General features: G+C 42.3%; 1 protein-coding gene across 1 annotated transcript; it reads left to right on the plus strand.

Annotated features, from left to right (window-relative positions):
• Positions 1–1,032: 1,032 nt before the first annotated feature.
• On the plus strand, positions 1,033–25,680 carry LOC121620515 (myosin phosphatase Rho-interacting protein-like). The gene is made up of 22 exons (XM_041956578.1): positions 1,033–1,240; positions 3,569–3,646; positions 3,757–3,822; positions 4,219–4,370; positions 4,472–4,556; positions 5,276–5,450; positions 7,240–7,435; positions 9,758–9,872; positions 13,851–13,949; positions 15,097–15,153; positions 15,243–15,311; positions 15,397–15,486; positions 15,568–15,677; positions 16,907–17,432; positions 18,071–18,163; positions 18,296–20,533; positions 21,580–21,727; positions 22,120–22,237; positions 22,374–22,533; positions 22,935–23,036; positions 23,963–24,049; positions 24,690–25,680. The coding sequence occupies exons 1-22, from the start codon at positions 1,115–1,117 to the stop codon at positions 24,828–24,830; spliced, it is 5,031 nt and encodes a 1,676-aa protein (XP_041812512.1). The 5' UTR covers positions 1,033–1,114; the 3' UTR covers positions 24,831–25,680.
• The last annotated feature ends 223 nt before the right edge of the window (positions 25,681–25,903 follow it).

Raw genomic sequence — 25,903 nt, forward strand, 5'->3', positions numbered from 1 at the left:
AAATAAATCACTGATAAAGCGTAGCGTGAGCTGGCCAATTGGAAAAACGACTAATGGGGAAAATGTATTGTTTGGATTCACTGAGTAGGACAGGAAATCAGTTTTAGTTCATACATTTATCTTTATTTTGCAGCTACTATCAAACACTCACTTTGCTTGAGACAGTGCTGCACTGTTGGTTTAACACTGTGAGTACTGTACGTATACAGCTATAGTTTCTATTTTTGTATTATTTTTTATTCTTCTTTTCATTTTATGCACTTCTTTATTATTATTATTTTTTTACTCTACATCTGTATTTATTGGAATCCTTGTGCTGCTGCAACACCTGAATTTCAGTCTCAGTAAGCCTGTAACAAACATCCACTAACCTACAAATTACAAATTACGCATTTACAGTTTAAAATACACAGTGATCTTTAACATGAACATATCTATGAATCTTGCATGCTGTGTATACTGTGTGCAGACATATATACATGCATTCTGTATACTGTACATACCTGCTCACTTCATGTGGGCTGTAGAAAGTAATTGAGTACGTTATCCATTCAGTTTATTCCTTTGTACTATTTGTATTTGTTTCCAGTCTTACTTTATCTATACTCAGCTGTGTCGTTCTTGGCTTTTGCTGTCTATTTCTGTCTTCCTGTAAATTCTGTGTAAGCACATTAAGAGCAACTAAAAAGCAGAGACAAATTCTTTGTTTGTTTACACACACTTGCCAATAAAGTTGATTCAGATTCAGATTTTCCCCACTGGGATCAATAAAGACTTATCTTATTTTCTTTTTTCCTATTGGTCCCCCTGACGTGTTTGTACATATATATATATATGTTTTATTGTTTGTTATTTGCTGCAACATCCTTGTTATATATTCAACTTTATTTAAAAATAAATAAATAACCATGTTGATAGTTTTATTTTGTAGGTTGTGACCGGATGCGGAACGTCAGATGACATGTCCATGACGACAGCAGTCAACAGAGCTCGAGCTGTGTTTGACAGATGTTCGTCCAGGATAAACCGCTTCATTCAATGCGGAGTGCCGGAGCAGGAGAGCGGCCAGTGTTTGGATCATTCACCGGCAGAGGAGAGCCACGCTGACTGGAACATGTCGGGGGACAAGGCGACGAATCCGTGCAGCAAGTTTCAAGCCAACATTTTTAATAAAAGTAAATGCCAGAACTGCTTCAAGTCCCGGGAGCTGCATCTGTTGAACGACCATGACATGGAGCAGGTAACGTTAAACGGCGCTTGTGTTCCGTTAATGTGACAGTTAGCTGGTTTAAAGAGCGGAGCAGCTTTAACGTGAAATTACGTGTAGAAAAATAATCAGTTCTGACATCGTTTTTACATCCAGAAACGTCTTTTTCTAACTCATGTTCGTTAGTTAGAGCGTTAGTCGTCTACACCTGTTTGTTGTTATCGTTAGCTTCCTAAAACTGACCGGATCTAAGCTAGTTTTCTTCTATCAACGTTAAATAATTTGTTTATTGACATTTTAACTCCACGAACATTCTAATATGAAATGTGAAAGTGCTGAATTTCAGGTTTGTTTTTAGCTTTCCGCTACTGTATGTGAACAGTTAGCTAATCCATTAATCGTTGCTGCTGAAAATCAACAGTTTTGGTTAAATTAGGGACTGTACACAAATTATTAGCAGCGAGGAGGTCAGAAGAAGTGGAGGGTGATGTATTTAATCTTTCTACTGAGGGGAGGAGAGCAAAGGAGTGTGTTTTTGTCTATTAACACCCTAAATTTATATTTTAATTTAACAAAAAGTAAAATTACCATAGCTGAAAATGATGGTTCTGGTGTACAAACGCTGCTGTGCCAAATGCAAAAGAGAAAAAATCCTGTCTCTCTTTCACGGACAACAAAAGTCGTTTCTTATGCCTCCTGGCAAAAGATAAAATGAAGTTAAATGTGTCAGTAAATTCAGCCTTTTATAAGAAATTGGCAATTCCTCTTAATTTTGACATTGCTGGCTATTGTGAAAATTATTACTTCATAGATATATTACGGTTTAATTGGATTAGATCTTAAATTATGTGTGCTGCCCCCTTTTTCAGTGATAGATGAAGGAAAGAGTTGAACCAATCCAAGACTGCTGTTTTGGAAATTCATTGGAACAGCAGAATAAATATATTGGAGTAAAATGTAAAGTATTTCCCACTGAAAATGTAGAACAGCAGAACTGTAGAGTGTAGAACTACTCAATTAAAGCACAAGTACCTCATTTTTTTGTTATGTGCAGTACTTGTAAATGTAGTTTTTTTTACTTTCCAACTTTCCACCACAATCTCCTGGAGCCCTAAGAGATGTGTTCAAACTGTCCGACCATTTGTCCAAAGATCCGCTGGTTCGAGCTGAATTTAAAGACATGTAACATGAAACACAGAATACAAGCAAGTGTTTCACAATCAGAAAGTGTTTGCTCTGTGCTGGTTACATGACGGGCAATTAATCAATTATCCGGTGATCTCTTAATCCAGACATTGGTAATCGGCTGCAGCAGGAAAGACGAGTCATTCATGTATTTCTGTGTACTTGCTCTGCGGCGCTGGTTCGCCGCCTCTGAAAACACTGTTCCTGCAGGTCTGTCATGTGGAGGTGATGTAAGGAGACGACGGTGACGGCTTCCTACATGCCTCACATTGTTGAAATATGTTATTACTCTCTGTCCCCCTGCCTGGTTTCACTGTGCCCTGTAATTTTAGCGCTGTTGCTCAACCAGCAAACACGCTGAGTGGTGGTGCTCCGACACAGTCGTGCTCTCAGAGAAAAAGATGTTTTTGCTCTAAGTGTGGAGTGTCTTTATATTGTTATTAGAAATACCACATCTGTGCATTTTCTCAGCTCCTCTAGAATCTCCCCCTCTTCATCTTCAGTGTCAAAACATCTCGGTCCGTGTGGGGACATGAGGGAGAACAGCAGCATTTATTTTTTGGCCATATTCACTAAAAACGTGAATAAATACATAAATCAGCACAAATAAACAGCAATTCTAAAGATAAGAGCTGATTAATCTATGAATCAATCACAAGACAAAAGGAATCTTTTTAGGACATTTTTGAAGTGATTCCAACACTTTCACTTCTTCAAGCATCTCAAATATGAAAATTTGCTAATTTCTTTAACTTATGCGATGGTAAAATTAATATCTTTGAGGTTTGGTCAAAACAAGCGATATGAAGATGTGATCATGATCTTTACAGAAGATGTTTGAGTTTAAATACAGAGCAGCAAATATATATGCATCAGACGTATTGATCTGCCTCTAATAGTTCTGTACGTCCACCAGCCTAAAACCCAGATATTTGGATTTAAGATTTAATTTATCACACGAGACAAAGAAAAGCATCAAATCTTCATATTTGAGAGGCAGGAACAAGGTAATTTTTTGCCATTTTTGGTGATAAAATGACTTAAACAATGCTTTGATTACAAAAGCAGTTACCAGAATCGACTAGCTGTTTTAGCTTTATACATTATTTATGCAGCCTGTGCTTCACCACATCAGCGGCTGAATGCTAACTTTACAGTTTCCCCCATGAAATGCAGGCAAAACCCATCTATGGAGGCTGGCTGTGTTTGGCTCCTGAGGGGACAGATTTCGACAACCCGATGCAGAGGTCAAGGGTAAGACATGGTGAAACCGAGCAGAAATTCACACACATTTAACAGATCTTTATTGTGACTGTTTCTGCAAGAGGAATGCTGCTGCAGTGATTTTGTTTGCTGTGCCTCAGAAATGGCAGCGTCGCTTCTTTATCCTGTACGAACACGGCAGCCTGAGCTTTGCCCTGGATGAACTGGTAAGAAACTGCTCACATAGTGAAATATTGAATTTTAACAAAAATAAAAAAGGTAGCAGTGTACAGTAAATCATGCTCTGTATATGCATGTGCATTTACAGTTTATTGAGATCAAGCAGGCATCTTTAGGCCAGATGTCGTGCACAGAACCACAGCAGATGATTTGGGCTTAGCCTGTCCTCTAATGCACACATCCCCCCTCTCTGTGATCCCCTCAAATCTCATTCCCTCATCTCTTTCATCCCACACTTAACACCACAAACTACTTTCTGTTTAACTCTCATTCGTGTGCGTTCTGGTGATCAGTCCTGGCAGCACCATTATCAGTAAGCCAGATTTCATAACTAGCTCTCCAACCTCCGCCAGAATAATTTAGACGCTCTGATTCTCCTCCAGCCGAGCACTTTGCCACAGGGGACGGTGAACCTGAATCTGTGCACCGACATCACGGATGCAGAGCCCAGGACGGGCCAGAGAAACGCTCTCTGCATCATCACGCCGGAGCAGGAAATATTCATCCGTGGTGACAATAAAGAGATCATTAATGGGTCAGTGTAATCTGTAGAAAAATAACAGAAGCAGTGAGAAATAGGTTCCCTGATTCCCACCTAAATGTCTTGTCTCTGCTGTTTCTACCTTTGTTTACCAGGTGGAGTGAACAGCTCGCCGTCTATCTACGGACAAACAAGCAGAATCAGAAGAAAAAACGCAAAGTGGAACCTGTTGCCACGCAGGTAGAAAAACAACTTTCCTTTAGATGCTTCAGTTCACGTTTTAAACACACACTGTGTTTTTCCTGCTACCTGGAGGACCACTTTGATCCTGTGCAAGATCACTCAACCTGGTCTGATTGACATGAAACTCATACGTGGTCCTCAGAGGATGAACCCCGATGGTTTTCAAGACCCCCTGACTTTGCGTCTTGGATCAGCATTAAGACCAAAAAGCCCTTTAATACAGACAAAAAAGAGTTTACAGCCATGCTAGCAGCTCTGTGTGGCTGTACAGGCACAGTGGTTCTCTGAGCTAAATGCTAACATCAGCATGCTAACATGCTCACAGTGACAATGCAGCCATGGTGATGTCGAGCCTGTTCAGCATCTTAGTTTAGCGTGTTAGCATGCTAATACTTCCTGATTAGCACTAAACACAACATACAGCTGGAGCTGCTGGGAGTGACAGAGGTTTTTCAGGTATTAAAAGATAAATCAGAGGATCCCCAAAGTTTTTAGATTTCACCCTGAGGGGACCATGAATGTTTGCACTAAATTTCATGGCAATCTTTCCAACAGTTATTGAGACATTTCACCTACAACCTCAAATGTCAACCCGTTGGTGGCACTACAAGGAAGGTCAGACAATCACCAACATCACTAGGATTCATCCTCTGAGCACCATGAACGCATGAACAAAATTACATTTCAATCCAATGAATTATCTTTTTGTTTTATAGGAGCCGAGTCCAGCAAAGATGGCTGCAACTGATCCAAGTTTTCCGTCCTCTGAGAATGCTGCAGAGTCCGGCTGCGGTCGGTGGCAGGAAGACCAGCAGGGCAGGGGACCAGGTGTAACCCCCGTGTGGACTGTCACAGACACAGATCCCCCCGGCCCGGGGCGGACCCCTGCAGGTGCAGCAGAAGCAAAACACACACATACTGCATATACACACATGCCCAGGCTTTCATGTCCGTCAGCCAATCAAAGCTACTTCCTGTCCTCTCGCACTGTCCTAACATCCTGCAGATGTTCACATGCTTACAGCGTCTTATTCATGCATTTCATTTAACCCTTGTTGAACCGGGCATGTTGACCAAGTACTGATTTGTCATCATGGGAACAGAGCTGGAGGAGTTTTAGCAGGAAGCAGAGTTACATAAACACAGAGTGACAGACAGAAACACACTGTGAGATGTGCAGGAAAACGTGTGTCTCTAACCTTCAGGCATCATAAAAGCCAAACATGACCCATAAAAGACCTCTTAAACCAGTCCTAATAGGCTTGATGGTTAGCACAGGACAGGTATTCGTTCTTCCTGGAGCTTTGTGCTGTGACAAAGTGGACAGCAGCACCCATCTGGCGTCAGACAGACTTATTGCAGGGTCTGGAAAGGTCCTGTAATAAAGGCCTGGATTAAGTCCTGCTGACGAGGCTGCTTTATTAGAGCAATGGAGGTTATATACAAGGGACTCTCTAAGAGCCGAACAGAGACGTATGAATGATGGTCTGTTAGGGTTCCTGGACCATCATGGAATTCTTTAAGGTTTTGTCCAGACAGGTAACACTGATCAGTTCTCTGAGGAAGCCAGTCAGTGTCTGAGAAAGTGTTTTCCAGGTTATTTCAGACATCCACTGCATTTCATGATGTTTTTTATCAGCAAAATACTCACAAACAACATTCACAGACACATACAGTCTCATATTTAGGACATGGACTCTCTAATTTCTCTATGGAGACTCATGAAAAGGTGATGCTACATCAGTGGCTGTTTTCATGAAGCATCTTAGCCTAAAAGTCTTAAGATTTCCCAACAAACTGCATTTAAAGCTGCACTAAACAGTGTTTTTGTCTACATTATGGATTAAATGGCTGTGTGTCATGTTGAAAGACTCGTTGTGACGAACCCACAGAGAATCAGCTCTCTAATCTTTTAGCTCAATATTTAAGGCACATTAAGTTTATTGTTGCTCCTACAACCGCATCCAGGTGCATTGTGGTTAATGCATGGATTAAAAAAAGATGATACCTTCTGGTTCTGCTGCATCGATTTTGATGCTTTTTCTTGTGTCCATCGTGTGTCTGACAGTGTTATAGGAGTGCAATGATGAATTAGCGCAGTATTATGTCTTAAAATGAGTTAAGCATAAGGGGAAAAAAGCAAAAGATTAGAGTCTTTAGGTTACGTTTACACTGAATCACATCTCCTCTTCAGTCCAGTTCAGTCTTGATTTTTGTTCACGTTTTTTTCGTTGTAATTAGTCTTTTCTTTGAGTTTGTGTGTGAGTGCAGTCTAAAAAAAATGATTAATTGTTAGTGTGATAAATTTATATATTAAACCATTTAAAACCATTTTGTATTGGATCTAGGGTTAGTATTTTATCTTATGAAGAAAAAACTGATTGAGCTGCTTCCTTTAACTTTAAGGTAATTGTGTTGAATTTCATTGAGTAAAATGTGAAGAGGGAAAACGATGGAGGGTCTGTGCCACTGGCTTCAGTGTGAACCCTGACAGTGTTGTGTGATTAAACAAGAATGATTTCATCCAGCTTGTTGGCTGCTGGCTGTTTAAAGAGAGTCGGGGTTATGTGGTAAAGAAACATTGGACCTCAAATACTTTCCAAAAACAGCTACTTCAGACTGTTCCTGCCCTCAGTATATCTAACAGTCTGAAACCCTTTGTGTTGCTTTCTATGTCCAGGCAACACGTCCACCTACCTGTGCCCGGTCTCCAGGGACTCTCTGGCCTTGGATGGCAGTAGCGGTTTCATGAGTCCAGTTGGCTCCTTGGACTTGGTGACCAGTGGAAACACTGACCCTGGCAGCAACAAGCAGCTGGCTGAGTCAAACAACATCCAAACATCAGCAAACAACAAGAACCAGAGCCAGCACAAAAGGTTAGAGATGAGTTGTGGGAAAATGACCAATTTCCAGCCAACTTTAATGATAATATTAGTAAATAGCTCTTCTATAGGTTGTGTTTGGCAGCAGTCTGATGTATACATTCGTATGTTTGCATGTATTCTGCGGGTAACAGCCATTTAAAGTGCCTTGGCAGAGGAAAAGGGGTAAATGTGCAAGCAATTAGCACAAAGGACATCCACTGCCTCACCGCTTCCCCCCCAGTATAAAGCCGAACAGCCATCACACACCGCTAAACACCAGATCAAAGGCTCACGCTCTACCCCTCCATTAGAGATCTGACTGCCGCATTTTTAAATTTAGCTTAAAGAAACCCTCCCAGTTTGTGCCCCAGCAGCATGTAAACTGGTCACGTGAGGAGAATACATCATTTCTTCACTCATTGCCTTTTTGGGAAATAAAAACAGAAAATACTTTTGCCCCCCAAATAAGGCCAGAAATTCCAAAACACTGCTGTAATTAGATCTCTGCGGCATTGTTTCCCAGGACCTTAATGCTGACTGTCTGCCTGCCTGTCAGAGGAAAAGCTCAGTATCGGGGCACAAGGCTGTCTGCACCCAGCAGAGGCAGGGAGAGGGGAGAGAGCTGGACACCAAAACATCAGGCTCCAGAGATGTTACAGATGTTTCTCTATTTATAATGTACTGAAGGCTACAGAGCAGCTGAGTGAAGCCAAACACATGAGGGCAGTTTGTAAAACTTAATTGAAATAAAGAAAGCTAAACACTTCCGTCATTGTTATTTGATAATATTGCCGCTTTAATGTTACTATTAGCAAAGAAGCTAACAAATATGCTGTCAAGAACAAGGTGAGCTCAATTTGGCAAGCTGGCAAGATGCGATATAATGAATAACTTTGAACGAATAACGGAGCGGAATGAATAACTTTCGCTCGATGGTGCAGTTAGTGTACAGGAATGCTATCATTCAATGAATATTTTACGTTGCTTCCGTCTTGTTTTGTACAAGTTCTCAGTTTAGATACAGCTGAAGCTTAAAATGCTCGTGGCATGGCTCAGCGTCCACCACATCCAGACTGGAACATCTCGATAACTTTCGGTTGTTTTGCCGTGACATTTTGTACAGATATTCATTGTCCCCAGAGGATGAGACTGCGTTTCCTTTAGCGACACCAACAGCTCAACGTTTCAGTTCGTCCAGTTTTTTGGTTTATGACCAAATATCCGCAAAGCTAATGATATTCCCGTCAGCCTCAGCTGTACTTTGTGTTTAGTGTTAATTAGCATATGTTAGCATGCTAACACGGCAAACTAAGATGGCAAGGATGATAAACGTCACCTTCTAAATGTTGCCAAGTTAGCATACTGACGTTAGCATTTAGCTCACAGCACCACCGTGGTGAAGTACAGCCTCGCAGAGCTGTTAGCTCGGCTCTCAATCGTGTTTTCAGTTAATCAATTCTTTTTTCAATCAAAACATCAATAATTTACTTAATAAAATGTCAAAAATGATTAAAAATACCAGTCAGAAGTTACCAGCCTCCAAGCAGCCAGCAATTTATTTTGTCAGACCACTTGTATAAAATCATCAGCTTAAATATCATCACATTTGATGAGGTACAAACTGCAAATGCTTAGGTATTTTTATGTGATTATCAATAAACAATATGATTAAAATGATCAGAATTAGCCAATCGACGAATAATTTTAGCACTATATTAAGATGCAGCTAATAGCAGCTCCTGTTTTGTCATACTTGGTATTCATAATGAAATACTGCAATCAAAACGAATACCAACTAAACTACCAACTGAAAAATCCACAAATAAATCAACACGTTTACAAAATCCACTGAATTAGATTAATGTCAATACAATGTGTTGCTGTCGTCCTTTGCACCAACTTCCTATCAGCACACATCGCACTCATAGATACTGACTCTAAACCAAACTTTGAATTGACAGCATTGCTGCTCGTCATCTGACCGTTGTGGACACATTAGATCAGGTTACTTTGGGGTGTTCCTGCAGTGTAATTGCTGCCCTCTTTCTACACTAAACACCTCTGACACCAGTGGGAAGGAAGTCAGCTCTTATCTAGTCATTCAACAGCAACACTCATTCTCTGATTGCCACCACTCAGGGACAGATCTGCACTGGGTGTCCTCTGGGCTCTTTCCTGCTGCACAGGTGCTGTTTGGAGTCTGTTATCAAGCTGTCATCCTCGGTGTTACGCTGCTGGAAATTATGCCAGAAGCCACCTGTGAAAGCTACACATACATACAGTGTGTTTGTCCCAGGTGAAGTTTTGCAGTAATTAGTTGTTCCTGTTTTCCAGCCACGACAGCCCAGCAGAGAGGCTGCTGGGATTGGAGGCTGCCGAGAAAGAGCAGGAAGGGGAGACAGCTGTTTCCAGGAAGGGCAGGAGTGAGGCGCGCACCAGTAAGCGAGAGGTAACCACACTGAGTGCACATTTAATGCTACAGTTTACCTTCCACTCTGCACAGGTTGAACTATCTGCTCGAACCCCGGCAGCACATTTCCTGTAGTGTGAGGAGTTAAAGGACACGGATGGAGGCAGCTTTCAAAGATGATGAAATGATGGTGAAAAAGCGTCAGCTAACTTTACGATTCCATGTTTTTGGGCCCGTGCACATTTAGCACATTTAAATCACCAAATTTGGACATGCATGATTTTCATTGGACAGTGACAGTATGTAATCCCTCCAATATGTTCTGGGTCTATCTCAGGGTCTCCTCCTAGTGCCCAAAATATCTTCAAAGTTAGTCATCCGGGAGGCATGTTTTGTTGCACAACATGCTGTAATTGTTCGAGAAACTTTCAACTCACCAAAACAATTTCTGCAAGTTTCTGCATGTTTCATAATGTCACCTTTTTAGTCAGCAGCTGGTTAACTTGACATGACTGGACACAGGGAAACAGCGAGCCTGGTTCTGTCAAAACGTAACAAAATCTGCCTTCCACTGACTCTAAGCCTCAATAAATGCTTTATATTGATTAACACAAAGAGGCAAATTGTAGGGCAAACCAAGCAAACTAAGACAGAAGAAGAAGGTAACTGATGTTAATGATGAATGGTTGACAGGGTTAACGAGCTTCCAGGTAAAGAGTCAGTTGGCAGTAGACAGTGTGTTCATGTAGGAGGTCGTAGAATATAGTAGGAACATGAAAAGAAAAAAGTTGTAACATCTACCACGATAGTCATAGCCATAAATAGAGGGATGATTAATCTCAACATAGGTTTGTCATGATTCAGACCAGTCACTGTACCCAGCCTGTACTGGGCTGGGCTGTGGGTTGGACTGGACTTGAACGTGACTCACGCAACCAGGTGTTATCCAGAGAAAGACGTCACTTTCGCGACGAAGCTCTGACCTGATCAAACACCGAGGACGGCCGGACGAAGCACATTCCACACTGAGACTGTTTGCATCAGTCGGCCGGCGTGTGTAAACACGAGACCCGATTCACTCAAGCGTTTCACGTCTTGGCGGCCCACGTTCAGTCCACGACGAGCGCTGAAAAGGAGGTGATGAGAGCTTGGCGTGAAACGCGTGGACGAGCCGATTGTGCCGTGTCAAGGCATGCGTTCCTTCCCGCCTGTGTGTGAGCGGGTGCATGTGTCAGCAGGTGGGAGAGAGGCGGTGATTCATTCAGAGCTGCATTTTGTTTGTGAGCAGAACTGGTTTTGATGCCCTGAAGGCGTTCAGGCCGCCTCCTGTTGTGTGTTGTAATCTGGGAGATGACATTCCTCTTACAGATTTTTTCCAGGGATTCCTCAGACCTAAAACAGGATACAGCGTCATGTTGGGAGCTCTCGAGGACTGTTTTCGGGAATCTCAAAACTCTGATGATAAATTGCCCGCCTAACGTCCTCGTATTTACTGAACCCGATCAAGTCTGTGGACGCTCAGAAAGTAGTGCATTAGTAGTAGTAGTGCACATCTGTTTGTCAGTGATAGTCACTCTGTTGTCAGGCCAGACTCAAGTGATTAAAGAGGTGAGTAGACCTCAACAAGTGTCTGTCTGCGTGTGACAGTATCTACAGCATGAAGGAGAAACAGTCCAGAGGGATGTTACATAAAGCAAGATCATCAGTTAAACCAGGTTTCCACTGATCTCATTGATTCATAGTGAAGAAATCGGGCATGTTAAGACCAAACGGCAATGCTTGCAGCCACAAAGCAGCACATATTAAACATGCAGTCTCTGCCATTAACAAAGCAGAAGAGAACTTTTGGCAGGAAGTTGTTGATCAGCAGCAAACTCTGAGTCTGAGAAATAGAGATGAACTCAAGTCAGTTGTAATCGTCTGTTAGCTGCTTGTGATCAGGACATTGTGGGTTCAAATCCCTTTCTTCTTTGTATAATTAGTGCTGAAAATTAACGTATAAGATGCAACATACTGTTAAACGTATCAAATAGGACCACAACCAGGTAACAAGGTAATTGAGCCTTTTCTATCAGTTGGATTTTTTTACTGGTTTGTACAACAGCGTCCAAAGAGGAGCCTCTGGAGGGATCTTTAGAGATAACACACCAGTTAATGAAGCTAAGCCTGAAAACTGACCTGACGGAGACCAGGCTAGTCTAGAGGGACAAGTTTCCACGTTACAATGTAACGACAATGTAAAGACTCATATAAAGATAATCCGTCTCAATCCTCACTTATGACCCATTTGGAACGTGTGGCGATGTCTGTATCTGCACAGGCCCTGCCTGTATTTTCTTATTTTGCCGTGTTCTGGGAGTTCTGGAGGTACATAGCCTCCAGCCAAGGCGTGAGGGCGGGACTCACACCTGACCAGGTGCCAGAGCGTAAACACGCATCCAAGAGGAGGCTACAAAAATAGTGGCGGGGCCAACTTTGAATGTTGCGTTTTCAATCCACAACCAACAAATTCTACTAATTCTGCCTTTAATAAAGTTTATTTGAAACTCCTTTATAACACAAAATTTCCTGAAAATAAGCCTGATTTACGAAAGGACTCCAGTGTTTGGAGACCCAAAGAGTTGAACTTGTGTAGTGGTCCAGGCTCCAGGACTCAGTTCATCTGTAGAAGTGTAAGAGCTCACTGCTGAACCTAAACCATGACGCCAAAACTTCCTAGAGGCCTCAAACGTGACAGTTGTGTCTTCACGTGTCTGTTTTCGTCACTGAGTGTTGATGTGATCAGCGCTCGGTGTTTCAAGCCTGCTCACATCAGCTCTGAGTTATGAAACAGTTTAATCCTGGTTTAATTGTTAGGCTGATCCAAGACAACGGTAAATGAGCCACCTTTATGAAACACCCCTCAGTGGCCAAAGCTGATGTAGAGAAACGCTGTGAAAGTACGATCACAGCGCTCATCTTGACGTTACAACACAGATGGTCGTCAGTGTGGCAGCCGTTAATCTTTGATTAAACAGACAGGCTCATTCCAGAGGATTTGTCTTTCAGATACACCAGCAGCACATTTTATCCCATGTGATGATTTACGTGGGTGCGTTTGTTTTGGTAGCCAGGAGAAGGTCAAAGGAGCCTGTCCGGAGTTCATTCAGGCCTCAGAGCGCAGATTCTCAAGACGGCCTCCTCTTCCTCCCCCCGCAGCTTTGGGAGGCTTCTTCACGAAAACAGAGGACAGGCTCTGTCTGACAGCGGTCAGCAATTGTATGAGAGGAAGAAAAAGATCAGTTCACCCAGCAGCCAGATCGCTGTGCTCCTCTATGTGTTGTGTCCTTGGATAGTTTTCAACGTAAATGCCAGAGGAAAAAAGAACACAAAGAATGTTCTGTAACGATTAAAGTGGTCATTTTTTCCCGTTTAAGTGGTTATATAAGAGGGAAGAATGAATCTTTTGAATAGCTGAGGCTCAAGCAAACAAAAAAAAACGTACCCTTGTTTCATTAAACGCTGTGTAATCCAGAGTTGAAAGAGACTCTGATTCGTGCTGCTGGAGCAGCTCTATTAGCCAGCGTGAAACCTGACCGTAAGAAGCGTGCAGGAACCTCGCTCGGTTGCTCGTAGCATCATTTTGAAATGTAAGACAAAAAGCCACAGAGTACCAGGGATTATGTAGCCTCTAAAACCTTTTCATGCATTCCATAGGCGAAATGCAGTCATCCATGTGCAGCTCACTGGTGATGTGAGTAAGAGTTTAACAGGCAGTGTAGAAAAGCCTGTTGGACTCCCCGCGGTGCTCTGCAGCAGGCCTAATCCTTACAGCTGACAGCTCTGCCAAGGATCCAGACTATCGGTTACTCTGGCTGGTGGAATGCAGGCTGCACCGACAAACTGCCACCGTCCTGATCGAGAAAACACGTCACGTCTTCACATCAGTGGAAACCTGCTTCTCAAAAAAAACCAACGCTCGCGATGAAAGGAGTCGTTAGAATTTGTATTCACATTCACTCGTCTGATTTTTCACAGAAACTCCAGTCATGTGGAGACATAGCCCAGCTCGCTGCACCCCCACCTCAGAGGAGGGCCCGGTCTCTGGACCGCAGGACATCAGACACCGTTATGACGGTGAGTCACCAAACACATTTCGGTTTTTACTGAGCAGTCCAGATTTTTACAACAAGTACACTCAAATCATCTGCGTCTGTACATTAAAGCGGGTCAGTCAGCATCATACACCTCTGCTGCATCGACAGCGAGAGGGAACCCTTTGAACTACACTGTCGAGAAAAAATAAAGCAGTCACAATTGTGACCCCTAGAGGCCCCACAGATCCTCACGCTCCATGAGACCAGAAGATCTCAGCATTTCAGTTTACTGCCCAAACTGTCATGTGGCTGTTGATAAATTCTGACATTTAATTGACTAACTTATGTCCAAAAACAAAAATCTACTCAGAAGAGGGTCTGTATTCTGATATCAGTGTAGAATCTGGCACCAACCCGAACAGGCTCACAAGCCAGACTATCAGTCAATTGATTAAAAGAATAAACTGATCTCATATTGTGCGACTGTATTGTTCAGTCTAGTTTGCCAACTTTTCTAAGCTTCAGGAGTAAAACTAGCATAAAGTAGCCTGCAGTAAAAGTACAAATTCACTGCTACTTAACCAAACAACGCCCATCCAGGTGAAATACCAAGTCTTTAGAGCGTCCCCTGTGTCACAGACTTAAGTAAAAAGTAAAGTAAAAGTCCTACATTAAAAATATATATGAAAGGTGTAAAAGTATTATCAGCAAAATGTGCCTGACGTTCCAGAGGTAAAAGTAAGAATGTCCCCTGTGACTGTTGGTTGTTAGTACTGATGCATCAGTATTTTACTGTTGGCGCTGCTCAGGCTGGAGCTCATTTTAAGTACTGCATATTTTGCAGAGTAGTTCAAAATACAATATACCAACAAATGATATCTTTGAAGCTGATCATATGTTTTATATGCAAGATGTTGACCTGCAAACTAAAACACAGTGAGGTAAAAAGTACAATATGTCCTTCTGAAATGTGGTGAAGTAGAAGTATAAAGTACTAAAGTATTATTACTCCAACAATTATATCTTCAAATACCTTATAATTGTACATAAGTAAATTACTTTGTTACTTTTCTGTATTGCTTGCAAACAGTTAACCAGGAACAGTCTCACATATTAATTATAATTTAATATATTCTATATACTGTTGGTTTCTGTGACTGTTGTTTAAGTTTGTGTCTTTTTTACAGCCAGATTTATTAAACTTCAAAAAAGGCTGGATGGTGAAACTGAATGAAAATGAACAGGTAAACTGAAGTCACGATCCTGAATGAAATGATTTCTATACCTTCTCCTCGTCCACATTAACTTTCATTTGCCTTCTGCTTCCCTCTAGTGGAAGAAATATTGGTTTGTGCTGTCGACCGACAGTCTGAGGTACTACAAGGACTCGATAGCTGAGGAGGTATTTTGATATTTGTTTTTAACAGAGTATAAATCAGAAGTGTTTCCTTTATGGTGTTTAAAAAGTCTTGTTTTTTTCCCCTCAGGCTTCAGATCTCGAAGGAGAAATCGACCTAACAAAGTGTTATAATGTGTCTGAGTACCAGGTGCAGAGGAACTACGGCTTTCAGATCCACGTAAGAAAACATTTCCTGCCATGCACAGACTAAACCAGTATCTCCTGCATGAACAAGAACTTAGCTGTTTTTATGTCGTAGACCCCAAAGGGTGTCTACACGTTGTCGGCCATGACCTCAGGGATACGCAAGAACTGGATCCAGGCTCTGATGAAGAACGTGCATCCAGCTAACGCCCCGGACCTGACCAGGTAAAGTCAAAGATGAATACTGGTGTAAAATCTTAAGCCGGGTTAGACTGTGGGTGGTGATTTAAAATCAATATCCAGTTTTAGATCAAAGTTTAAAGGATAACTTTCGTTTTTTACAACCTGGACCTTATTTGTGGCATTAAATACGACCCCTCTGAGCCCGTGGTGGCATGTTATCGATATCCGGCGTCTCTAGACAACTACCTCTGACGTGGATGATGTCATTACCGAACGTCGCGCTCTGCGAGCAGCCAGCCACAACACGGCTGACTCTGCGGCGGTCGGCTACGAATACGCAATAACGAACCATAGCTGTGCCAAACTACAGCTAAACTAGCCGACCGCCGGCTCAGAGGGGAATAGCACCAGCATATCAGAACAAAATATTGGAATATGAACGAGTTTCTGCAGATTATGCGTTATATAGAGGCTGCGCATGGATGCCCCGAGTACTCGCATTATACGGATATACGCGCCGCTCCTCTGGGGCTAATTTCTTCAAAACGACTCCAAATGCCACCAAAGTTGTCTGGCTGAGTAAATGGTCGTATTTAATGCTACAAATAAGGTCCAGGTTGTAAAAAACGAAAGTTATCCTTTAAGTGAGTGTACATTTGATCTTGTTTTTTATCATAAAAACAAAAAACATAATAAAAATCATGAAATTTCTGCAGTTTGAAGCAAATCAGGGACATAAGGATTATTTTCATTATTGATTGACTCTATTTCTCTGTTTTCTGATTAATGGTTTAGTCTATAGAATATTAAATATAAGTCAACTGTAAAAGTAAGTGTCCATCACAATTTCCAAGCGCCTCAGCTGACATCTTTAAAAACTTGTTGATTTGAAGATAATTGAACTCAATTTGCTGTGATATAAAACAGTGAAAATCCTCAAACACAAACAGAAAACACTGAATGTTCAGTTTTTTTTCACTGAAAGCATGATTTAAATAATACACTGGTTGTCAAAATTGTTGACAATTACTTTTCTGTTGATCGACTAATCAAATAATGATCTAATTGTTTCTTTCCCGTTAATTCAGAGTGCTTTATACGAGACAGAAAGGCATTAAAGAAACACAAGGCGTGATTAAAAGACTTGCTTTGAAAAAGAGAAAATAAGATAAAATAGACTAAAACAAATTAAACAGTAGAATAGAAACATGCAGTTCTCTACACTGTGATATTTTCCCAACCTCCATTGAATGCCTGCATGCTGTGTACAGTTTACCTGGCCACCTCGGTCCCTGTAGCCCACCTGAAGCCCTCCCCAAACCAGATGTGACGCAGGACTCTCCCTCCGCTGACGTCTCTACAGACAGAGACCCTCACCCCAAACACAGGACTGTGATGGAGAGACGGCGGGAAGGACGCTACAAAACCTTCGACTGGGCTGAATTCAGGCCTCAGAGGAACAGACCGGCTCCGGACGCAGACTCTCAGAGGACCGAAGCTCTGTGCTCACTGGAGCTGTGTGACCTGGAGAGGAGGAAGAGGAGGGAGGAGAGGAGGAGGAGGTATGAGAGCATGCTGGGCATCTCCCTGGAATGGGAGGTGATGGGAGATAAAACAGCAGATGGCAGCATCAGAGCGCTGAGTCCGAAATCGCAGGAAAAAGTGGAGGGAGAGATCGAAGAGTGCTGGAAGCTGGTGGAGAAGACGTTCTTCAGACTTGAGAGAAGCGTCCCGCTGCTGACTGAAGCCGGAGACGCTGTGCAGATGGAGAAGCTGCTGGACAGCTACAGGAAGGGGGTGAGTGCTTTAAATCCAGATATGAGAAATGTCTATTTAAACCATAAAATTTAACCAGAGAGGATGAATCCTACTGACTTGTCTTCAATAAAGGTTTTTGATTTTTCCAGTTAAATATCTCAACAAGTACTTAAGGAATTGGCACAAACTGTGCACACATTCATGATCTACGGACGATGAGTCCTACTGACTTTGTTGATCACCTGACTTCTCCTCTAGCGCCACCGTGAGGTTGAAATTTGTGGCTTCGAGGGAAATGTCTCAACAACTGTAGGATTGTCATTGAATTCTGCACAGACATGTTTTGGTTTATGATGAAATATCTGCAAAGCTAATGACACTCCCTCAGCCTCAGCTGTACTTCGTGTTAGCAACATTAGCATTTAGCTCAAAGCAGTGCAAAAAAGTTCCAATGATCTCGCAGTGCACTACCTGCCCGGCAACAAACAGCAGACAGAAAACATGTGCAGCTAGCTGGTGAAGAAATATCTTGCAGATAAAGAGCCAGACATTTTTCTCAGAGTTGGAACTAAAAAGGCTGAATAATGGACTTTTTAAAGCCCTTTATCAGAATCATTACTGTAGCTCCAGATTTGGGATGTGAGAAGCTTTTATGTATGAACTGGTTGTCTTTGAAGCTGGAGGATCTGAAGGCCCAGCTGGCAGAGTCGGAGCATCGCAGACTGGAGCTGGAGGCTCAGCTGAGAACAGCAGGATCTTATCAGCAGCAGGTCTGCCACATTTTGGGATTCAACTACTTGTTTTTCTCGTTTTATTTTTTTTATGTAACAATCAAATCTGTGCTTTAACATGAGGGAGCTAATCCTTCTGTTTTCCACTTTTCTCTGTTGTCTTTACTGGAGGTGGACCCACCAAGTCCTGAAGCAGATTCTTGCCTGTCAGACACAAATGAAAAGCCATTAAACAGCCACACACAGACCCTGAAAGACACATACAGAGAAACCAGAGAGCTCTTACAGCAGCAGAACGTTATCAGACAGAGCATGCAGGAGCAGCTCAGCTTTGAGCCACTGTCACCAACACAGCAGACACCCAGCATCTGGCTGCATGATACAGAGGGGAATTTCCAAGAACTGGGGGAGACAGCAGCCACACCTTTATTATCACCTGCATCAGACAGCCAAGAGTTATTTTCTCAGAGCGATGGAGAATCCAGTTCCCAGGATCAGCCGGGCAGAGAAGAGCGTCAGCAGGTTCCCAGCTCTGAAACACAAATAAACAACGGTGAATATAGTTTGTTAATTCTGGAGACGCCTGCAGAGGGAGATGACAACTCGCTGAACTGCTGTGTAGATCACATACCACCAGACCAGGCGATGCTGAGGAGGCTTTCCCAAGAGGTGGTGCTGCTCACCAGCCAGAACGAGGCTCTCAACCAGCGCAACCAGGAGATGCTGAACCAGCTGACCGAGGCGGACCGCGAGATAGAGAGACTGAAAGCAGAGCTCGGCAGCAGGTACACCAAACCCCATCACCTCCCTGAGGTGGAACAGCTGGGACGAACAGGGCTGGAAGACCTGGAGAGAGAGCTGAGCTTGAGAAACCAGGAGATCGTGGAGGCGCAGACCTTGATCGCCTCCCTGGAGGAGAATCTGAGGGAGACAGAGGCACTGCTGCAGCTGAACGTCTCAGCAGAAACAGGACAGGAGAAAAGCAAGCGGGCGGAGAAAACAGAGGCATACCTGCTTCGATGTTTGGAGGCTACCGAGGCCAAGCTGACGGAGCTGGAGAGGCAGCTCGACCAATCAGAACTGACCTGCGGGGAGCTCCAGACGCAGAACGCTGAGCTGAGGGAGGCTGAGAAACAAACAGCTGCAGAGGCGGAGGCTGACATCAGGAGGCTGAAACAAGAGCTGGAGAAGGAGAGGTTGAAAGACGGAGATAGCAGCAGGTGTGTTTCTGGCGAAGAAAGGGTCCAGCAAGTGATAGAGGGGATGCTCATGAGGTTGAACGCTTTGGGGAAATTACTGGAGGTGATTGACAAGTTGGATGTTGGTTTGAGGAAGGAGGAAAGTGAAGAGGGTAGGCCTACAGTGGCGAGTCAGTTGAAGTGGGAGGAAGAGTTTTGGAGCTCACTGCTCAACAAACTGAATCCATCCCAGCCGAACAAGGAGAAACCCGAAGAAGTGCTTCTCAGTGAGGTGACAGAGCGTATGATAGTGGAGAAACAGATGCTGCTTTTAGGGCATGGTCTACTTCCTGAGACAGATGAAGAGAGGCAGGGTTTGAAAGGTCTAGATATTATTTGGAATATTGCAAGTGTGACAGAAACCAAGCAGACAGATGAAAGTAGGATGTTTGATTTTAACAGCCGCCTGTGTGAGATAAATCAGCTCAGAGTTATCACACAGATGAAAATGGCTTTGCTTAACCAGCTCGCCTCCTCCGTCAGCTCCTCTGCTCAGGAGAAACTCCAGCTGATGGCCGACAGGCTCTCCAGCTTCCACTTTCTGGAGCATCCCTGGTCTGGTTTCATTCACTCTGCGGCGACTGAAGCGTTATACTGCTGCCACGTAAGCCGGCTTCAGTCAAAATATGAGCGGGAGCTTGAAGAAACCAAACAGAAACTGCTCACTTCCTCTGTCGTCTGCAACAACTGTGTCGACTTGATGGAAGAAAACAGGCAGCTAAGAGCAAGACTGTCAGACCTCGAGGAACAACAGTCGTCGTCATTGGTCGATAAGGTGAACATGTGTTGCCAGACAGAAGAGATTTACCCACAGGACACAGATAGTGAGTTACAGGTAGCGGATGAAGGTCCTGCAGAAGAAAAGACACCTGAAACACCAGAAGAAGTGACGGTTGAGTCTCCGGAGCTCGACCGTATGGAAATCCCACCTTCATGTGTCGAACGTCAGTCGGAAACCCAGGAGGCAGCAGAAGAAAACCAAGAGGAGAGAGACGCGTCCCACAAGGAAACAGATCGGAGCTTTGAGACGGAGCAAGTTTTAGAGCTGAGAAGACGAGTGGAGGAGCTGGAGGAGCAGCTGTCCGTCATGGAGGAGGAGATGAAAGAAGCGTTCGATGAGAGAACGAGTTCTGTTCAGAGGCAGCATGAGAAGGAGATGGAAAGACTGAAGGTAGGTGGTGCTCGGGGGGGTTCGTAGCTAGTATCTAAAGATTGAAGCTGCCCGTAGTTGAAACGTGTGTAGTGTGATGATATAATAATATATGTAAAATCACTGCAGTTTTTAACCAATACTCATTTCTTCAAACGTTTTTTAACCTCACTGTCGACTATTTTTCATAAAATGTCACAGTTTTCAGATTCACTTCCTTCCCTTCAGGCAGCTTTTAGTGTTCATTCATTTATGTATGGTGTGAACAAGAGCTTATGAACATTTAAACCTTTCCTAGAATGGACAATTTTACACTGAACATCGTGCCTGCATTCATTTTTGTTACTGTATAGTAACTTTATAGTATAGTAAAGTATTATTGATGGTAAAATAATGCAACTCCTCAAATCAACATTGGTCAGGGAATTAATTTCTATACTACAGAGAAATATTATGGAAACAAATGGCTGCCTGAAAAGAGCTCAATACGGATCAGATTGTCTGTCACAGTATTTGTAATATGATATTCTGATACTGATATATAAGATAAGATCAAACTTTATTGATCCCACGCCAAGGAAATTAAGTTTTCACAGACAGTAAAAACAAAAGAAAGACATAGAAAAAAAAAACAAAAAAGACAATAACAAAGGATACAGAATACAGTCACCTACATATACTGTGTGTACATTATATACAAGAGTACAAAAATACTTAATACTTCAATTACTGCTACTACTATACTATATAATACTATTTGCCCAGATGTAATGGATATTAGCAAATGTTAACATAGGTTTGTGATGTTGTGATGTGAAACAACATTAACGCAGTGCTACATTAAATGATGCTGGAGTTGAACAGGCTGACAGCTGTTGGAATGAACGACCTGCATTCCTTCTTACACACTGGACATATATATATATATATATATATATATATATATATATATTTATATATATACACACAGTGTTTAATTTTCTGGACTGGTGTCATTCATCAAACAGCTCTTCAGTGATAAACATGAGGCAGAGACGCTGTAACACGAACGTCTCTCATTCCTCCAGGTCACATGTGAGCGCGGCTTCACCTCCATGGAGGAGTCTCACGTGAAGGTCGTGGAGGAGCTGCAGCGTCGACACCAACAGGAAGTGGAGCGCCTCCTGGTGGACAGAGACCGACTGCTGGAGGAGGAGAGCGCTGCCACTGCAGTCGGTGAGGAGAGACTCATCGCTTCTAACAGCTTGGGGGATAATCATGCTTCATGTTTTGAAAATACAGTTCCCATCTTGCTTTGGGGGATGTAAACAGGAAGTAGCTGTAATTGATAAATATTACAGTGGGTTTTTTTATTCTTAATGCAGCAGAGTTATTGTTAATTTCTGATTAGTAGCAGATGTAGTTCCATTAGTTGCCATGCATTCAGTATTTAGTGTAATTCTGCTCTGGTAAGAATCACAGTTTTATCATCATCAGACTGTAAAAACACATCTGAGTCACATCAGACTTTACAGAATGTGAGAAGACGTCAGGGAAATGTACAAACTGTGCCCGATTTTCAGTTTTTTAACCCTTGGTCTCATGAAATCTTATTTCTCTTCTCTCAGCGATCGAAGCCATCAAGAACGCTCACCGGCTGGAGCTGGAGAGGGAGGTGCAGAGGAGGTGTCAGTCAGAGAACAGCACAGGAAACACACACCTGGAGGACGTTTACAGGCAGCACAGGTACGTCAGGCATGGATTTCCATTATCCAGACACACTTCATATTTGAGTGGAAAAATGGTGCAGGTTTGTTTTTCTGGTCAGAAGCAGTTTCTCATGAAACGTCCGTGTGTGTGTTATACATCTGTGTTTGTAAAGTGAGGAGCTGACCTCCTACCAGCGGGAGCTCCAGGTTTTGTCCCAGCAGTTCTCTCTGAAGTGTCTGGAGAACGGACATCTTGTCCAGGCTCTGGATGCTGAGAGGAAGGCCTTGTGTCAGTGCCAGCAGGAAAACCAGGACCTGAGGACCAGAAACCAGGTGAGGGCTCTTTAAAACGTCCTTTACATGTTCTTCCACACCGTTAAGACCCACAGAGATCCAGAGCAAGACTTTTTATACAGATTCTTAAATTTCACAGTATCTTTCTAACTACTGTGAAGGTTTTAGTTTGTAGAAGAAAGAGGCAATCCTGATGGAAGTGTCGGTTTCAGCTCATTCATTCTCAGTTTTCTCTTTTTGATTCTGCGTTTTCAAAGCTCTGCTGCAGGCTTACAGCAGAACAACAGTGTGCTCTCAACTCTCTCAGTTTGAAACTGTATCATGAACTGTTAATAGAGGTTAAAGTTTGATGCAAATGTACGGTAAAAAGGAGTTTTTAGTATTAATCTGAAGAGGCTGGAAACCTTTCCGTAAGTTGTTGTTGTTTGTGACGGGTGCAGGAGCTGAGCGGTCACCTGGCAGCAGAGATCACCAGACTGTGTTCTCTGGCGAAGCAGGACGAGCTGCCGCTCAGTCAGGGAATGGACGTGTACGAGATGGAGGTAAGTCTTCACCCACTCCTGTGTGGAGGTGGAGGGACGGAAAGGAAACCTGAACCTGAGTCTTTGATGTTTTATACCAAAGGAAACCAGTGTGTACTCTATATACAGTAATGAAGAATGTTTAAGTACTGTCACTGTACACAAGTCTTTTACTTTTTACTTAAAGTGGCTATAATTGACGTTTTATGATGACGTGAAAACAGTGAGACAGCTCAGCGTAGTGATGAACCTGCAGAGAATTATCAGCTTCACGCAGCTTTATTGTGACTTTCATCTCGCTTTTTATCTGTCTGGCCACAACTTCACTGTTTTGTTTGACTGCCACTGTTCTCACAGTGTTGTTTTCAGAGAAGAGGCTCCAAAAGCCGCTGTAGACGAGCTGCTCAGCAGCAAACAGCAGACAGACACAGTGAAGAGACGGGCTGGTGAACACAGCAAAGCTTTTAGCAGCTAATGAGCAGATGTGTCGCTCAGGAGTTGGTGGAGACCAAAATCAGAGCCAAAATAGAGTGACTATTGGACTGACATTCATCAGGTGACACAAACACGACTCCAGATTAAAGATAATGTTGCTTCATTTTAAATGTCTTTAAGACTTTAACTTGGACATTTAAAATAAAAAAAAAACATGTTAAGATATTAAATTAGAACAAAGGGAACAAAACAGAAATGTAGAGTTTCACTCAACCAGCCCAAAAGTGCATGTGGTCATTATCAGTAATTACAATTACGACTAAAATGAAAATTGAATACAGTGAATCAGGGATGGGATGTTCTCTGTGGTCGTTTCACTTTCATTTATGAGCCTCATGGTTGATTTACGTGTCCACGACATGTCACCCAAAACAAAAGTTCTGTCCAGTAATCAACTTTACCTCAACCTCTTCTAGAGATGTGAAGCTGAGCGTTTGTAGTTTTTATTTCAGATTACTCTGCGAGTGAAGGAGTCTGAGGTGCAGTGTCTGAAGCAGGAGATCACATCTCTGAAGGACGAACTGCAGTCAGCACAAAAGGTGAGAGTCAGGCAAACAGCAGGTGGAACGGTAAGTGTGAATGGCCAGAAGTCAGAGAGAGGAAACAAATTAACCAACCTGATCTCTGTCACTGTGGAAAGCCTGCTGTTCCTTTTATACCTCTTTTAATATCGTAATATCATGTTATTCTAATGATTTTATGTCACCAGCTGCTGTTTATAAACACTGTTGCAAACGGTAGTCGACGTTTGTGAATGCGTCTCCGTGCTCTTGCACACTCTGACCAGCAGGGGGCGTTCTCTAATCCAATTAGGAAATAAAGTTGTTTTTGTTGTTGTTCCTTTTTCCCACTTTATTGAATCCAAAAGTCCTGAAAAAACTCAACTTTCAAATGTTGTACAATTGCTATTAAAATGTCTTCACAGGACAAAAAGGTTGAATCTTATAAAGAATTTGATCCTGCTGCTAAAATATTTACACAAACGTAAATCTCCTGCTGTTTTTGAAGCGTTTGAAATGAATTGGTCTTTCCTCGAGACGTATTCACAGGAAAAAATATTATTTTTGTTAGTGGCTGCACAGGAAGGTGTTGGTGATAAAATATGATAATAAAAGAGGAATAAAACATCGAACGGTGACTCATAGTGACTCAGTCTGCTTGCCATACGTCATGTTGCAGGACAAGAGGGCAGCAACAAAGAAGTACAAGGACATGTACACTGAGCTGAGCATCACGAGGGCCAAAACAGAGCGAGAGATGGACGAGCTGAGGGAAAACCTCAGACTGGCTCATCAGGCTCTGGACCAGACTTCGCCCTGAATCGTCAGATTTAACAGCAGCAGCATTTCATCTGTTTCCACTGTAACAGACAAGTTTTCTCCTTTTAGTTTTACCCACAAGAACTGTATTTAACACAAAATATGTTTTCCGTCCATAACCGCTTTATGTCTTATTTAATAAATCCACAAACTCTAAGCCACAATCTCACTCTTTTTTAAATTTTGGTTTTCATTTCTTAATTTTTAAAGAAAATAGAGATGCTTATTTTGTCTGTTGAGAGTAATGTCTGTAATCCTTTTTCACATTGACTTTGTGATATTGATTTCTCCTGAAATGCTCCTGTGAATCTGCAACTTTTTTCATTTTTAATATTTGTATTTACAAAATATAAAAAAAACAAGTGGATACTTTTTGTGTTTTATATTTTATCTGTACAGCCATTTTGTTTTTGTTGTACATTTATCACAGATGTATGTTGTTTTTTTCCTCTCATCACTGCTGTATGTGTCGTTAAACTGGTCTTTTTGTTTTATCAGCTAAATCTTTTAAGTTAAACTAATGTTTTAAAACATTTCTGGCAAGTAACTTTACTGACAAATTACTCTGTCGTACACAGACTGTAATTTATATTTGCACAGTGCAGTTTTGATAATATGAATGTTTTTTTACTATTATTATTCAATCAAATTGGCAGATTAAACTTCTACTGACTGTTATTTTGTGCCGTCTCATTGCAGTTGCCAGGTTCAAATTAAGGGCCTCAGTTTGTCTGTCACGTTCAGCATTAATAAATAAATAAAATGTAAAAAATAATAATAATAAATCAGTCACAGTTTGAACAATAAAGCCAAAAACTCACAACGACTGCAGACATGTTGGGAGCAGACATTATTCAGGTTATTATAAAGAGGCTTCATCACCATTTCTGGAGGAAGGAGATGATGACTGTCAAGCTATCGTTGAAAGTTCCGAGCTAATTTTTCAGAATAAAAGCTCCAATTGACGTGACGTCAATGACTCTTAGCGTTGTCAGGATTTTTTATGGTTTAGTACAGGACAGTGTGCAGAGAATTGAGACTGTGGGAATTTTAGGCTTCAGGCTCCGACTTATG

This window comes from Chelmon rostratus, chromosome 17 (assembly GCF_017976325.1).
Source record: "Chelmon rostratus isolate fCheRos1 chromosome 17, fCheRos1.pri, whole genome shotgun sequence".
NCBI classification, from domain to species: Eukaryota; Metazoa; Chordata; class Actinopteri; order Chaetodontiformes; family Chaetodontidae; genus Chelmon; species Chelmon rostratus.

Bases quoted from the DNA above. Each gene is read 5' to 3' on its own strand.
- LOC121620515 (XM_041956578.1), top strand. From the start codon at position 1,115: ATGTCGGGGGACAAGGCGACGAATCCGTGCAGCAAGTTTCAAGCCAAC. The intron at 4,557-5,275 runs GTAGAAAAACAA...TTTGTTTTATAG, and splicing joins TGGAACCTGTTGCCACGCAG to GAGCCGAGTCCAGCAAAGAT. The intron at 22,534-22,934 runs GTGAGGGCTCTT...TGACGGGTGCAG, and splicing joins ACCTGAGGACCAGAAACCAG to GAGCTGAGCGGTCACCTGGC.